Below are 15,584 nucleotides of genomic sequence, written 5' to 3'. Positions count from 1 at the left end.
CGTGTCTAGACTGTTTATGAACCAAACGAGAGAGGTGGCGTCAGGAACTCTTCAGTCTTTTCACATTTCCCCCCGCTTGTCCCCCGTGATTTGGATGGACCATGGAAGAAGGCACAGACTTGTCTGTCCCTCTGAATTAACATCCTGTCAGCTGTTCAGGGTTTCCTTCCTTCTTTTCTGGCCTACTACTTAAATTAAGGAAAATCTAAAAATTAAAATACAAAGGTGCATGTCCCCCTTCGTTGTTCTCTTCCTCGCTGTGGTGTCTGAATCACCCAGCTGTGCATGTCAGCCACGAAAGGCAACCACAGGGCAGACAGCATCGGCGCTGCCTACCCAGCCCAGTGAGTCTGCAGCCTACGTCCAGGTGGTCCATGGTTGTTTTAAACAGCGACCTCCGTCAATTGTTCCTCTGGACGCAGCTATCAAAGCTGGGTTTTATCCAACTGTAAAACTGCAAAGGCTGGGTTTGTGGTTGTGAGCTACTGCTTCAGTTCTCTGAGTTCTCCCCACTCGAGGGGGTCTGCAAGCACACACTGCTCTCTCCACCAGGAACCCGTGAGCCAGAAGGGGTGGTAGGCACATGGATTATTTCTTTTCATGCTTACATTTGCACTTGGAAGTGCATATATATTCATTCTCATTTTCATACATTAGGAAGTGTAGGCTCAAAGATGTTAGTAACTTTTCTCAGGTCACATTAGTAGCTGAGCTAGGAGTTTAGGGGAGGTCCCCTGACACCAAAGCCCACCAAATCAGAATGCTCTATACCATAGACTAACTCTATTAGACACACATTCTTCCTGTCAGTGTAGAGTAATTTGAAATTGTTTTTGTCCTAGAGCTAGTACATCTGTTCACACAGCCCACTGGAACTCAGAGCGGATTGTAGCGTCATGTAGCACAAGGAGGCATTAGGTTTGAAGTCAAAAGACTCAGATTTCAGCCCTGACTTTACTATTTCCTGGCAATGGGACCCTGATTCATTAATTCACTTCATTTCTCTGAGTCTCATCTGAACGTCTGTTTGACAGGGATAGTACTGTCTTTCCTGCGTGCCTCGCTCCTGTACAATGAGGACCCAGTGGGATGGTGTGTGTTAGAGTGCACACCGGAGAGTCCTGTGCAGATGTTTGTTTGATGCCGGTATTGATCACACTGGAAAGAGAAAACAACAAAGGCACATCTACTGTCCCCTTTCTTCACCAAAATCTATAGCGTAGACCTGATCTAGTTGCAGAAAAGTCAGGTCCTAATGCCTGAGGCGAAAACCAAAGTTCAAGTTGGTTTGTAATTGTATATAATGCAGCTGTATAAGGGAGGGAATTCTGTACTATAGAAATGACTTTGAAATCACTCAGAAGCCCCCAGTGAACATTAATTCAAATCTTTGTTATTCTTCAGTCTTGAAATCTCATACCACTTTGATGGACAGAATTATTGTAATTTTTTTCTGTAATCGTTTTGAGGCCCTGTTTCCTTCTCTCTCTCTCTCTCAGTGTGTGTGTGTGTAAAAGAGAGAGAGATAGATAAATAGATAGATACACATACGCACAAGCTGGTGATAATAGATAGAAAGCAGGAAATGCAAGTAAAGATTAGTAGTATGTAAGAAATTACTGTTTGTGTGCATTTACCTGTGCCTGACTGATACTTAGCGCTGTATCATACATCACAGAGGAGACCAAGGAAATCTTGCCTTCAAGAAGATAATTTAATTGGCAAGCTATAAATAAATCACTTTCCCATTATTTTTAAAAAAATCTTTACCCAATGCCTGTAAAAAATGTTACTCAAATACAATGTTTTTTTTTCCTAAAGTCAGCCCAAATTATTTCGAGCTAATGCAATGTAGTTTAACATATGTACATTAGATTATCCTGGAAGAAACACTGAATTTTTTTTTGTTTGTGATAAATAACACTAAATAATTATGGTATTAACATTTGTCACCAGTTGTCTAGGAAGGAAGCTATTTTTATTATTTTAAGGAAATAAACTTTATTGGAAACATATTTAGAAACTCAAAGTGTAGTTTGTGTCAACTGAACTTTTACTTCTGTAATCTATGCATGCATTTCTAACTATTACATTTCACATCATTTCTTAACCAACAGCAAAGCCGAATTGAAGACCGTTTAGAACGACTGGATGATGCTATCCACGTTCTCCGGAATCATGCAGTGGGCCCATCCACAGCTATGCCCGGTGGTCACGGGGACATGCATGGCATCATCGGACCTTCTCATAACGGAGCAATGGGTGGTCTGGGCTCAGGGTATGGAACCGGTCTTCTTTCAGCCAACAGACATTCACTCATGGTAAGTGATGAGATTTGTAGACTCTGTAGTTCGCATATAAAATGAGACTTCCAAGTATAAATACCAGCACTGCAGTTTTTTTCTTTTTAAAGTAGCTCGATTGAGATATAATTCACTTAACATGCAATTCGCCCATGTAAGGTTTACAGTTCTCTGTGTTTCAGTGTATTCACAGAGTTGTACAGCCATTGCCACAGTCTAATTTTAGAACACATTGGCCCCCTCCAAAAAGAAAAGAAATCTCCATCGCCATTAGCGGTCACTTTCCACTCTGCCTTCCCACCCCACCCACCCCCAGCCCTTGGCAACTCCTGATCTACCATAGATTTGCCTGGTCTAGGTATTTCCTGTAAATGGAATCGTGCAATATCTGGTGGTCTTTTCTGATGGCTTCTTCAACTTAGCACAATGTTTTCAAGATTTATGCATGGTTTATCATATATCAGAGTCATTCGCTTTCATCAACAAACAATATTGAGTTGTATACATTATATTTATCTGGTCATCAGGTGATGGCTGTTTGGGTTATTTTCCCTCTGGCTATTATGAAAAGTGCGCCAGCAACCATTCATGTACAAGTATGTGTGTGGACACACCTTCGTTTCACTTAAGCACATACCCGGGAGAGCATTGCTGGTCATTACTGGTGCTTTAAATTGTTCATCTTGGAGACTTTGGCTAAAAGATCTGACCAGCTTATGTTCATGGTACATTGCTGGCACTTTGTATATGAATAGGTTGAATTTTTTTAAACTAAAGAAACCAAATCAATGGCCTTTGATTTTGAGTATGGGGGGTAGAACTGGATAGTGGGACTATGGAATTGTAGTATATAGTGGTTTCACCATTACCGCTTCATAGCCAAGCCTTTGTGTGAATACTCCTTGAGCAGATTTGGCCTTGTTACAGTTGGAATTTCAGTGTTGCCCACTACTTTTGGTGAGGATTTGGGAGTGCATCCTTGCTGGGGATGATTATGAAGATTCAGAGAAACTTCCTACTAAAATACAAAGTGATGGCAATTAATGAGGTGTCCAGATGATCGGAGAATTTGATGTTGCCAGTGATTCTGTGTCAGTCCACTCCTTAGAAACCTTAGTGTCTTCTTTTGTACCTTCTGGGCTCTTAAAAAGCTGCTTGGATGAAGGTCTGTTTCCTGTTTTCGCTAAAGTATCTCTCGTTCAAAGATGATTCTAGAAAGAGCATGCAAAAGAAGTACAGGTTATTCAGAGGCTCCTGGCCCAACTATTCTTCTGCCCTCCTTTGAGTGCCATCCTGAGTGGTGCACTGTGGAAACCTGCAACCAATTTGAAACCAAAAATACTGGTTTATAAATAGAAGCAATGACCTCACTTCTGAAACGTGGAAAGATATTTTTGAATGCCAAAGCTAAATCATTTTTTTCTTCTGAGCTTTTCCTTGACCTCTACCCTCCAAAATTCATCATTGAGTAGAAATTGTTTGTCTATTCATGGCAGTTGCTAAGAGTTAACAAAAGGAAAAGCTAGATTTTAATTTAGCTTGGCCTCAGGTAATGTGTTAAATACACTTGGGATGCATATAATATGAGATTTTAGTTTGTACAGCTCTTTTTTTTTAACTACAGTGTTTAAACAATACTGCTTTTAATTAAGAAATCTGGCTTTATTAAAAGCCAGATCTGTGACTTACAACCATTTCTGTATATCTGCTCTCAATCAGGAGAAAAATAGTTTAATTTCTGTAGCTGTGTTCATTTTGCATATGTTAAACGGATGCAACATGCAGCCAGGGCATTGCTTCAGAGCTGGGGTTTTTTCCATAAATATGTAAAGTTTGCTCTTAAATACCAGATGTAGGTTAAGCGGTTCTTTAAAATAATAAACTATAATAGATGCTGTTTGGAACTCTGTGACCTTTGAGTCGCCTCCTCTTGGAGCCTGATTCAGAGGTAGGGTGGAAGGAAGAGACTAGAAATCGACTCCCTCAGGTGGAGGGGAAAGAGAGACTAGAATAGAGCGATAGAAAAAGGGGAATAAATAGCCAGTGTCTCTGATTTTGGAAAGTTACACAAAAGCAATAGAGCAGCTAGTTTTGCTGATGAGAAGCTGTTGCCCACTCCTCTGAAGACCCAATTCCATCAAGGAGACTGCAGAGCGCACCAGACCAGAGAGCAGCTTTAAAGATGTGCCCGGCCACAGCCTGCCGTCCTTTAAACCAGATGCGGTCGCAATGTGTCTCTCCTTCTCAAAAACACGGAGCAGCCCCGGAATCTGAGCTCTTCTGCCTGAAGCTCCGTAACGTGTGTGAGCGAGGTTGGATTGCCTGTTCTCTCCTTGTGCAAACTGGTATGAATTTTTAAACAAAAACATAAGAACAAAGGAAATAGTTTTTGAATTTAGTCAGTCTGAAGTTAGCCTTTGACCATTTGATACATTCCACAATAAAAAGGAAGTTGAAGGGGAAGAGAAAAAAACCCCAACCCCCTCCTTTCCCCTCAACAACAAAAAAAAATTCAAGGAGGATACTGGTAATGTTTTCCACATTTGAATTTTAATACATGAAACAGGCTATAAAACTGGGCCAGCTGCAGTAAATAAAGTAGCCGTGGGAGGTATGCACCGGAAACTTCGCGGAGCAGCGTCGGAGGGAGTTTCTTTCCCAACTGCACACCTTCGTTGGTTGTTCTGCAGTAGGAGCAAGTGCTAGTAACTTAACACCATCCCAGGGCGGGGGTGGGGGTGTGTGTTAAGCAAATCTCCTTTATAGCTCTCCTTAATAATTCCTTCTGATTAAAGAATAGACAGTTTTGAATCCTCTTGACCTACTTACTCGTCTCATTTCCTCTCTCCACGCCTTTCAAAAATCAGAATGAAATGGCTTGATAACTTGGAAAATGATATAAGCATTTCTTTCTGCAGCAGCTCGAAATCATGGTGGGGAAAAACCATGGTTCTGCCTCGGCTATTATGTTATCTCATTTAATTGCTAACATATTGTACTTAGCTTTTGATTCATAAAATGTTTTCCTTGGAGTTCTGAAGTAGGTCTTCGGTGATTTACTGAGTATTAGTATAATGAAAGGGATTTTTTTCACAGCAGCATGGCTCATAACACTTGAGTGAGTGGTGTCAGCTTGCGGGCTTTCTAGAAGGTATGATTTGGCCACGTGCTTTCCTGCTCAGAAACCTTCACCAGCTTTCCATGATCTACAAGATGAAGACCACTTTTCTAGCTCAGCTTATAAAGTCCCATTATCATTTACCACAAGCCCTGCGTTTAGCGCTTTCAATATACAAAAACTTTTCCGGCAATGCCAGTTTTGCACATTATCAGAATCTGCCCTGCATGTTCCTAGTACTGACTTCTTTAGTGTCTCTCTGGATTGGCTGGCTCTACCCGCTTCTCTCCACCCATCTCAGCCCACCCATTCTCAAAGCTCTGACTCAAATTCTGCCTCTTCCAGGAAGCCTTGCCTTGCCAGCTCCACCTGTGATAGTCATTTTCTCTTGACACTCATCACACTGTGAATACACCATCAGCTGGATGTTTATGTCACCCAGTTATGGGTGACATATCCTCTGTATCTTTTGTAGGCATGACTTTTGCCTTACCAGCTCTATTGTAAATTCCTCAGATAGTGGCTATTGCATTTTCTTTTCCTCCAGGAAACAAAAAGGGAAGAATGGGAACTAACATTTTCTGTGTGCTTGACCAGTTCCCAGCCCAGCTGCTGGGGGCAGCGGATACCTTGTGTCGGGCAGTCTTCACAGGAGCCAGTGAGGATGAGGACGGTGTCCGTTGCAGGGTTGGTCGCAGCAGCCTTAAAAGGGCAGAGTTGTCTCAAGGCACGAGGAAGGATTTAAACTTGCACACATTGACTTCACACTCCATGCGCTTTTTTACTCTCATGAGCATTTCCAGAGATTGTGTAGGTATGCCTCCTAAGAATTAATTTTAGCTGGTAAGAGCTTGTGATTTTGGAATCTTGATAAGTGCTCATCGATGAGAGAAATTTCCAAGTACCCATGGCCAAGCGCCCAGAGCAGTTCCCTACCCAAACGTGGAGGTAAAGAATCCCCCTGCAGTGCGGTAGCATTCTAGATTTAAAACCCCCGTTGTCGAAACACTCAGTCTTAAATCAGTTTGGCAGTGGGAAGTGGCAAGAGGTGTGAACTCTCCTTACTAGGGCCCTTGAAATAATAAATTTTACGTTAATTTTTCTACCATAGCCACTCACTTTTCTAATGGAATCTAAGCAGAAACCTCTGAATGGGGGAGAGTTTGGAAGCAGCTGGGTTTGTCACTAACCTACTCAGAGACTCTTATTTCGACATAATCTCCTTTGTGCCTCCGCTATCTCCATGGTTAATCCTGATATTAAATCATTAGATTTTTAAATAAATTATTCAAGTGGCAGTTTTCCAAATATAATTTTCTCCACTAATCATGCAGTACTCAGGTTCACAGATGAGACCTGAAAGCAAGCCTTTTCGATGACCCAGTCTCTTCTTTGAGCAAAACCCTCCTCAGGAGCGCCTTCCTGCGACTCTGTGTGTGCTCCTAATTGCTTGTCAGGAGAGTCAGCAACGATCGGGTCATTTAGCTAAAAAGTTCCTGTACTATTAATATGTAATATTAATGTGGTTCCCGGATCCTTTTTGCTTAAAGTCTACTTACTCATTTCAAAACCATTTATCAGATGGTAACCAAGTGTCAGGCTCGTTGCTAATAGGCAGGCTCTGCTCTCAGGAGGTTCACGGTCTAGTAAGAAAGGACATGTATTTAAAAACAAGTTGCTATACAGTTAGGCTCTGAACTAGAGGACGGACCCAGCTCTGTCCTCCAAGGGGAAAGGACCCCACTGTCCCTCAGCAGAGGAGAAGTGACCCTGTAAGGATCTGGCTGCTCTCGTTGGCTTGGGGGTGGAAGAGCCCCATGATCACAAACCCTCAGCTGTCTTCCATGGCACCCCTGTGGCCCCGGCCCACGCGCGCCAAGCCAGGTGTGGCCGTTTCAGACAGCACTGATGGAAGTCGGCCTTCGCCCAGTTTTCCTCTTATCAATAATGTTTTTAGCTTGACTCTGAATTAAAAATAATTTATCAGAGGAACATTCGTTAGGTGAGGAAGCACCTTTTTACTTAATTGACATTAAACACAGGAGAACTTTGACCACAGAGGACATCAGAAGACGAATGACTCAAATCCGATTCTGAAAGCACCCCAGAGGTGTTTTAGCTCATGCCCCTTATTTTACTGCGGGAGACTGAGGCCCAGAAAGGGGAAGTGCACCAAGCGTGGACACTAGTCAGTGGCCAAGTTAGAATTAAAAACCAGACAAGCCAGCAATGAGACCAGCAAGCACTCTTTGCACCACACACCACACTGGTGCTGCAGACTTCCTCTCTAACCTCATACCATAGCCATTTCAAACCCCTGGCTGGGTGTCACTCTGACTTTACTATGAAACTCAAGAAAAGTCTTCAGTTGCCCCCGGGCTCCCTGCCACACGTTGCTATTTAGCTGTGCCAACAACCCTTGGCAGTTAGAGAGGGGAGTGGGCAGTGATGTGATATGTGGGGAGCATTTACCATAATGTGGTCTTGGGAGCAGCAGAAGTCAAAAAATTCCGTTTCTTTGTGGACCTCTTCAACGAAGGTATGATCCCATAAGAGGCTTCGTCATCTTTACCCTAAGGTTTTCACAGATTTTGATTCCACAGAAATCCCATGTATATTCTAGCATGTACTTTACTTCACTTCTAAGTAGTTATTGCCATGGTATCTCAGAGACCTTGGAATTCGTCTCAGTCCAAATCTTCACGCCCCACCCCCCCGCCCCCAGCAGTTCCCTGCCGAGGGGTCAGCAAGCCTCTATCAGTCTCCGTCCTTTAAGGCTGAGTAGCTCCAAATGACCACAAAGCACATTTCCAGCAAATTTTAGAAAATTCTTCCTATGTCCAGCCCAATTTACTTTCTTGTTCAGTCCTCATTTTTCTGCCTGGACTTAGCCTAAGTCAACCCAACAAATATTTGAACATTTTTCAGTTATTTGAAGACAGTCTATTCTCTGTTTTCTCTAGGCAAGACATTTATATCTTCAAATATTTACCCTAAAAATAGTTTTTGACTCTGTGACTTTCCAGTGCATTCTCTTTAATATATAAAGGATGCTTTTCTTTCTCGAGGACCTTTTAGTGTGTGCAGTCTCAAACTGAACGCAGTGCGCAAGGATTATCAGGGTGGACTAGGGTGGATCTATCACCAAGCCCATTTGGTATATTGCATCTTCATTAAAGGGCACTTAACAAGATTCAGCTAATATTTTGATGACTCTGCCATCCTGCTGACAAACCCTGAACTGGTAATCAGATGACATCCGTGAGCCACGTGTCTGTCAACGGTCCTCATGCACTTCGCTTGGCCAGTACAGACTTCCTACGCTGCCTCTGAATTGCAGGCTTTAGCCTTCAGTCTGTCTCTACCCTTAGGCCTTCTTTAGGTTCTTCTTCAGTCACATCCTCTGCCAGCTCTGTAGTTGGCAAATTTGAAGGGTGTCACAGTGTTCACATCAAAGCTACAAATCAAAACTGTGACCAGGGAGGACATGGGGCAGAAGAAAGCCTGGGGTTCAGTACTTCAGGTGTCCTTTCTGCAGTCACATCATCCCCTACCCTTTGGGTTTAATATTTCCAGCAGTTTTGTCCACCTGATTTTTCTCCCGTGCAGTCCGCCTTTCCCCATTTTGTCTGTAGCAGCAGTGCGAGACATCAGGCGGGCAGCATTCCCATGGATGAGATGAGGTTTGTCCAGAAAGACTTGTTCTTGGTGGCCCCAAAGTGAGTTTGAGAGGTCATTGCCTCTATTTCAGAGCACTCTGGACTATCTTTTAAACAGCCTGATATAAACTTCTTCCCCAGGATCTTCATCATCAATTTCATCTTTCTGTAGCTTCTATGTTGTTTGTTTCTGTAATTTACTGTATCTGCCCATCTCTTGGGTCCCACCGTCTCTCCTAATCTCCGCAATCATCAGATATTCTTAGAGTAGGTTAACATTCTCAGTTGGAAGTTTTTAACTGTTGTCAAGAAGGTACTTTAAGAAAATGTAAAGAAAAAAGAACAGAGAGAAAAAGAGGACTTGAAGAGATTCTCTTAAGGTAAAAAAAATCTTCCCACCTTTATTGAGCTTTCATTGAAGTCCAGCATACATAACGTGGGCACTGATGATTGGATACGCGAACACACTGCAAAACGGTTGCTGCAGCACGTCCAGTCCATGCCTCCATTTACTCACTCAGTTACCTTGCTGTGTGTTAACCACCGTGCTGTACATGAGAACCTCAAGGCTGTTCCTCCTCTAACTGGGAGTCTGTACCCTGGAGCTGACATCTCCCCACTTCCCCCACCAAGCCCCAGGCCCTGGCCGGGCACCGCATTCTACTCTCATTTCTTCGAGTCTCTTTGGTTTTTTGTTTTGTTTTGTTTAGATTCTACATAAAACCGAGAACGTGCAGTATTTTTTCTTTCTCTGTCTGACTTAAAGAAATCCTCTTAACCAGGGATTAGTTACAAACAGCTTCAGAACCCTTGAGCTCCCCATTTGCTGTTTGTGCATTAATTCAAACAAAAGTCGGGAGCTTTCGACTGTAGTAGCCACAGCAGTGCGAGCATTTGCACTTCAGCAGCCGCTCCTACGATGGGGGCTGGGGCAGGAGGCGCGCCCCACCCCACAGCAGTGGGTCCGAACCAGGTGTGTCCCCTTCTCTCCCCCCAGTGCTCCTTTTACTAAAATGCAGGTCCTCTGACTAGAAACAGGACTGTTGGTCTGCACCGGCCATCCTACCTCCATCTTCTAGGACAAGCCAACCCTCGTTTTCGAGCTCTTACCCCCAAGTGTGTGTTCAGGACCCTGGCACCATGAACTCTAGATAAAAACAGCAATTTGTTGTCTTCCCCACTTTTAAAATATAAAAACATTTAAAACAGGCTCTGCCACCTCATTATATTTCTACTTTGCTTTCTCCTTAAATAATAGAAGGAAAAGCCAGTCGGCCCTTTAATAGCATGGCTATCGCCGTATTGTTTACTGAACTTTTATTCAGGGCAAGGACACAGTGCTAAACCGTCCATAACCTAGAAAAGGCACAACGCTTGCATTTTACAAAAGAGTGTTACCCTCATTTCCTCGTGAGAGGAGATTTGGGGTGGGGAACAGAAAGTGTGTGCATTAGAAAATACACAGGTGTGCACTCGCTCTGTGCTCGAGGTCCTTCGGGGGGAACGCAAATGTCTCCAAGCCTGGAGTGTAGGCCTTCGACTCCGGGAGGGGGGTAACTCAAGTACGTGACTAACCATAATGCAAAACAGAATTATTAAGTGATCTAAGAAGCAACTCAGAACAGGGTGAACATTGTATAGCCTCGGGACAGCTAAGAAAAGCTTTCTGCAGAAGGTGTTACTTCTGAGTCCACGTAGGATTTCGACCAATACAGACAGGCTAGGAAGGGCATTACAGAGCCACAGAATGAGCGTGACTGCCAAAAATGCAGAGAATACAGAACCGTATGTGCCCAAATGGAGGTAGGAGAATTGCCTGGTGCTACCGGCCCTCGCAGCACCCAGCCGGGGCCCCGCTGGGCAGACAGCCCCCCCGCCCCAAAGCACCATGGCTCCCACAATTGGCTCCGATGTTTCACATGAGAGTCCACAGGAAGAGCAAGTTTTCATGTATATTTTTTACATCCAAATTAAATTAACTCATGGAATTTTCCACCCCTAGGAACTAAAGCAGCAGCTCATGAAGTAATTCAGTTGTGTCATTGATGCCGAAACAGAAAATGCTGGCGCAACTTGGCACTCTGTAAAAGCCAAGACGAGGCCTCGGCCATTTGGTGTTTTTTCAAAATCTGTAGTCGCTGTGTTATTTTAACTTTTATTGTGGCTGTAAATTTTTAAAATCAAAAGTATCTTAATTGCTTAGAAAACAAGTGTAAAATGGGTTCAAAATAAGAAGGGCTTTTTAGGCAAAGCGGTTTTAGGAGTGAAAACCTTGAAAAACACTGAAACAGCATTTCTGAAAGAGAAGGACTCTACCTAATTGGTTGACATTCATAGTTGTGTGTAATTATAGCTTCCTTTATGTCCATGAAGTTAAGTTTAACCACAAGACCATCCATTAGTTAAGTGACATCTTTGGGGGAGCATTGTCCCAATACAATGGCCACATTCGTTTTCAAGCAGGCGATTGGACATATTGTCAGAAACGAAGGTATTAGTTTCCATGTTTTAATTTCTCATTTGCCTTCTCCCTGGCTTCTGCTCATGGCCGGGTCTCCTTTGGAGCTGAAAGTGTGTGAAAGTTATTGGAGAATGGTAGTTTCTGGGTAGTGTTTCTGCAAGCTGCCCAAACCTTTCCCCCTGCAGTCTAGATGGGAAACAGCTGGTTTTTGTTTAAAAAGCTGTTTTGCGAAATGTCTGAATCTTGAGGTGTAGAACTGAGGTCACCAGTACAGCAGGTGCTCAGGAACAAGTGAGAAAGGCCCTGGGGACCCGCTGGCCCCGTCATCTTCTGCAGGGTACTTCCTTCTGGAGGAAAAGTGTTGAAGTTGGCTCCTTATTTAGGACACAAACAGATAAAAGGAAGTAACCCCATTAGCGATGCTGTTAGAAGTTGAGTATTTTGGACATAGCCAGCCCTTGAGTAAGTTGTTAGCTCCGTATGAAAGAGAACAAAATGGTCATTTCCCTCATAGGGTTTCAAACGCAAAAGTCTAAGACTAGCCTCCTTTAGATGTTATGAGAACTTGAATTTCCTCTTTAAATACACCCACCATAAAAGAACTACAATTTCAAGCAAGTAGTCCCATTACCCAGTACGTTTTTTGAGTTTATGGATGCTGTCTAAGGGGAAGGAGGAAGAGAGACCTGGGTTGGCAAGACCAGTACCAGAGCGGTTTTGAACAAGGCAAAGGAAGAAACATGTGGAATCACTAAACCCAGCTCACGTCAGATATCCACCAGTCTGAAGATGAAAGGAAACAGCCTCCTCCCCTGGGAGCTGGAGGTTATTAGCAGCTGTTTATCCAGTCGGGAATAGAGATTAACATTGTAATTTTTTTTTTAAGAACTAGAAGAAAATTTGTTTGGGAAGTTGGCTCTTCATATCAAGTCACTGTGCATTGCCAAAAAAAACTTCCTTTCTCAGAACTCATGTACTCAAGTTGAGCAATGTTATGATTCTCTGAGAAAGTCTGCATTACCAAAAAGTCTGTCTCCATTAAATACAATAGGAAAGGACCGAAATGGGTGGACATCTGCCATCGACACGTTCCACTATGCTCTGCAAACGTGAAACTAGCTGTTTGGTCTGTTACCTGTTCTCCAGCCTGCCTCTAAGTGGGGCGTTCTTCCCCGCCCACCCCCATTCCTCACTTCCCCTAACTTAATCTCTGCCACTCGGAGGCATACACAAATGGATTTTGCACATGCCTACTGCTTATAAAATGCCTTTTCATGACATACTGGGGAAGTTGCCTAGGCATTCTGTGGAGCCCTATTCAAAAAAAAAAGAGAGAGAGAGAAAGAAAAAAAAAGAGTTGGATATTGGTATTTTTTCCCAGATTTAATGCTACTCTTAATGTCATTTTCTTTTATTAAATCCTTTCTTTCGCTTTTGATCTTCTTTATAGCAGAGCCACTGGTCATATGGAAACTATTATCGGGAGATGAAAGGCCTCATTGCAGTGAAATAAGAGTGAATCGTTTGGGCCCATAACGCACACATACAGCGAGGTGCCATTGTGTCCACGTACTCCGTGGCGTCCACGTACTCCGTGGCATTCACTTTGCAGCAAAGCCATCACGCTTTATAAAGCGCTATGTAAAAATCTGCTTTCTGTCTGAAATATGTAGTCTGATGACAATAAGAAAATGTTAACATGCAATTCTTAGGAGCTTATGCAGATCAGATCTAAATAATGCCAGTTTCGATTTAAAATTGTCATTTTCATTTAAAGATGCTATTTAATTAATGTTGTGTCCATTTTTAACAAATATATTTAGATAATCTATATCAAAATTCTACTCATCATTTGAACCCTATCTAAAATGCCACCTTCTTCCTGATTTCTCAGTCTGATAGTGATTTTACCCATCCTTCAAATCCTGCGTGACGTTGTATCCCTTTATTACAGTCATCCTATTTTGCCTTATGTAGTAATTGTATTATTCCACCATTAAGTTAAGAGTTTACAAAGTAATAGTTATGTCTGTCTTCTATAATTTTTTGTATAAGTGCCTAAATAGAGCCACAAATATAGTGGACGTGCAAAAGGCATTTGTTGAATTAAATGAAATGTTTCCTATTTGATGGAAATATGCTACATGTTTATTCTACGTTATCTAAAGGTGTTGGATTTCACAACAGTCTCACAGACAGGCGCCAATTTTGTCATCATTTACTATTAGGAAGCATGTAATTGCGCGTTTAACACTGGAGTCCTCTAACACTGACTTCTACCCCCAGTCCTCGCCCGGGCACACATGCATCTCGATAGAAGTGTAGGCTCTGGGAACAGCCGCAGAACAGAATCATTGAAGTGTAAGCCCTGCCACATCAAACAGCATCCTGGAGTGTGGTTTAGGGGCGACGTTCATTAACGAACAGTCGGGGGAGGGAGAACCTGTCCGTGTTCAGCAAGATGGTGAGTGTTCCGGAGATGGAGATAGTCCGGGAGCAGTTCAGAGCAGGCAGGTCTGTGGGGCCAGTAAAGGAGATCGGCAGAAGGGTCGTGTGGAGCAAACCAGCCCTGGGGGACGGAGCGTGGTGGGGCGCGGGGCACTTTGCTCAAGCTTTCATGATGCGGAGTGAGTACTGCAGGTGAGAGGTCAGGAGTAGGTAGCTGAAGGTTGACGTGGAGGAATTTAAAACTAGGAAGGAGTGTCAGGAGAAGGACACAGAAGTGTAGGTATTGGTACTACACTTGATCCATAGACTAAGGACAATCCGTGCTCTAACCTTGATGCAGGGATCAAGCGATGGGCAGAGAGTATGGCGTTTAAAAGGTGAGTGTTGAGAAAGTGGTGGGGAGGAGATGTTCCATTGTTTAGGTAAGATTCTTTACACTTCCACTTCCTGCCCAAGTATTTTATACTAAGCAAGTGTTACTTGGATAAATAAGAAAAGCATTTTAAAAATAAAAGCCAGTTAGGTAAGGTTAAACCCCTGAAGATGGACCTCCTGGGCTAGCGATAGGGTGCTTCATGCGGAAGCTAGCCAGCCACGTGACCTGGCGGGCACTCACGCGGGTAGGCTCCCACTGCAGCGACCTGAAAGAACACAAAAGGTATTTAGTGTCCTTCCTTCACCCTAAACAAAGAAATTGCTTACAGGTAACTGCAACATTTTACCATTAAACTCTGCTAGGTGGGCCTCTCCACCAGGCTCGGGTTAGCTAGTTTCCTACTTATTTTACTTGTACCTGGGGTAGGGAAGGGACTCTGTTAACCACCCCTTGAACTACCTGCTTGGTGGGTTGCTTACAGTTACGGTTTCCCCTGTAGAAAATTGGGGGCAAAGGGTAGAGATACAGAGAGAAATGAAACAGTTTTAATAAATGGAACTTAAGAGTTAAGAAAAAAAAAGATGAACTGAGATCAGATAACAGCCATTTGCATCTCGGGAACTAGACCTCAGAATCATTCACTTTAACCAGTGCGGTGGGCATCGTGGGAGTTTCAGCTTCACTGATCACATGACCCATGGGCACCACCAAGATTAAGGTCATTGAGATCCTGTTTAAATTCTCTTGAGACTTACCTCTGGAGAAAATAAGCATTAACTAAATCTCCAAGAATTGCCTGATAAGGAATTACCTTAAATTTTAGGCAAAGTGGAAGTGAAACTGGGAGATTTCAGGAGTGGGGGGAAAAAAGGTGTTCATAAGACATTTAGGAAGGCTTCACGCAGTAGACATTTCCCCAACATTAAAATCCAGACAAAAGAATCCAGATCTGACTTAAGGGAAAAGTCCTTCAAATGTTTAATCACATGAATTAAAGATATACTCTGGTAATTTTTAAAACTGGAAATTATATTTGCGGTTGAAAGGTATCCTGGGTGTTAGAACTGTCACACAAAAGAGTGGATTAGAGGTAGGTCTTGTTTCCTGAGAACCCCAGTGCCGCCCATGGGGTTCCTCAAGGTACCTGTCCCCAACCGCCATGGCAGGGACTTCCAGGTTCTCTCCCGGGACGCATTAAAAAAGTTTGCATGGCCACTAG

At 43.2% G+C, this 15,584-nt stretch overlaps 1 protein-coding gene and 1 long non-coding RNA gene across 21 annotated transcripts in view; one reads left to right on the top strand and one right to left on the bottom strand.

The window, feature by feature from the left end:
- The window catches only part of TCF4 (transcription factor 4), a 332,565-nt gene that overhangs the window by 304,497 nt on the left and 12,484 nt on the right, over positions 1–15,584 (top strand). For all 20 annotated transcript variants that reach the window (XM_037034619.1, XM_037034665.1, XM_037034636.1 and 17 more), the window contains one exon: positions 2,118–2,321. In XM_037034619.1, the coding sequence (XP_036890514.1) occupies positions 2,118–2,321 (204 nt within the window). The remainder of the gene's footprint in view (positions 1–2,117; positions 2,322–15,584) is intronic.
- Positions 2,284–5,029, bottom strand: LOC118978944 (uncharacterized). Its single transcript, XR_005064814.1, has 3 exons — positions 4,923–5,029; positions 3,436–3,514; positions 2,284–2,344 (listed from the first exon to the last, which is right to left on the bottom strand). It is a non-coding gene; the product is annotated as an uncharacterized LOC118978944 (long non-coding RNA).

Source organism: Sturnira hondurensis, unplaced genomic scaffold, assembly GCF_014824575.4.
Source record: "Sturnira hondurensis isolate 20B ecotype Veracruz unplaced genomic scaffold, ASM1482457v3 Scaffold0001872, whole genome shotgun sequence".
Taxonomy (NCBI): domain Eukaryota; kingdom Metazoa; phylum Chordata; class Mammalia; order Chiroptera; family Phyllostomidae; genus Sturnira; species Sturnira hondurensis.
The sequence above is the reverse complement of the archived record's forward strand: the minus strand, read 5'-3'. Positions and strand labels throughout refer to the sequence as shown.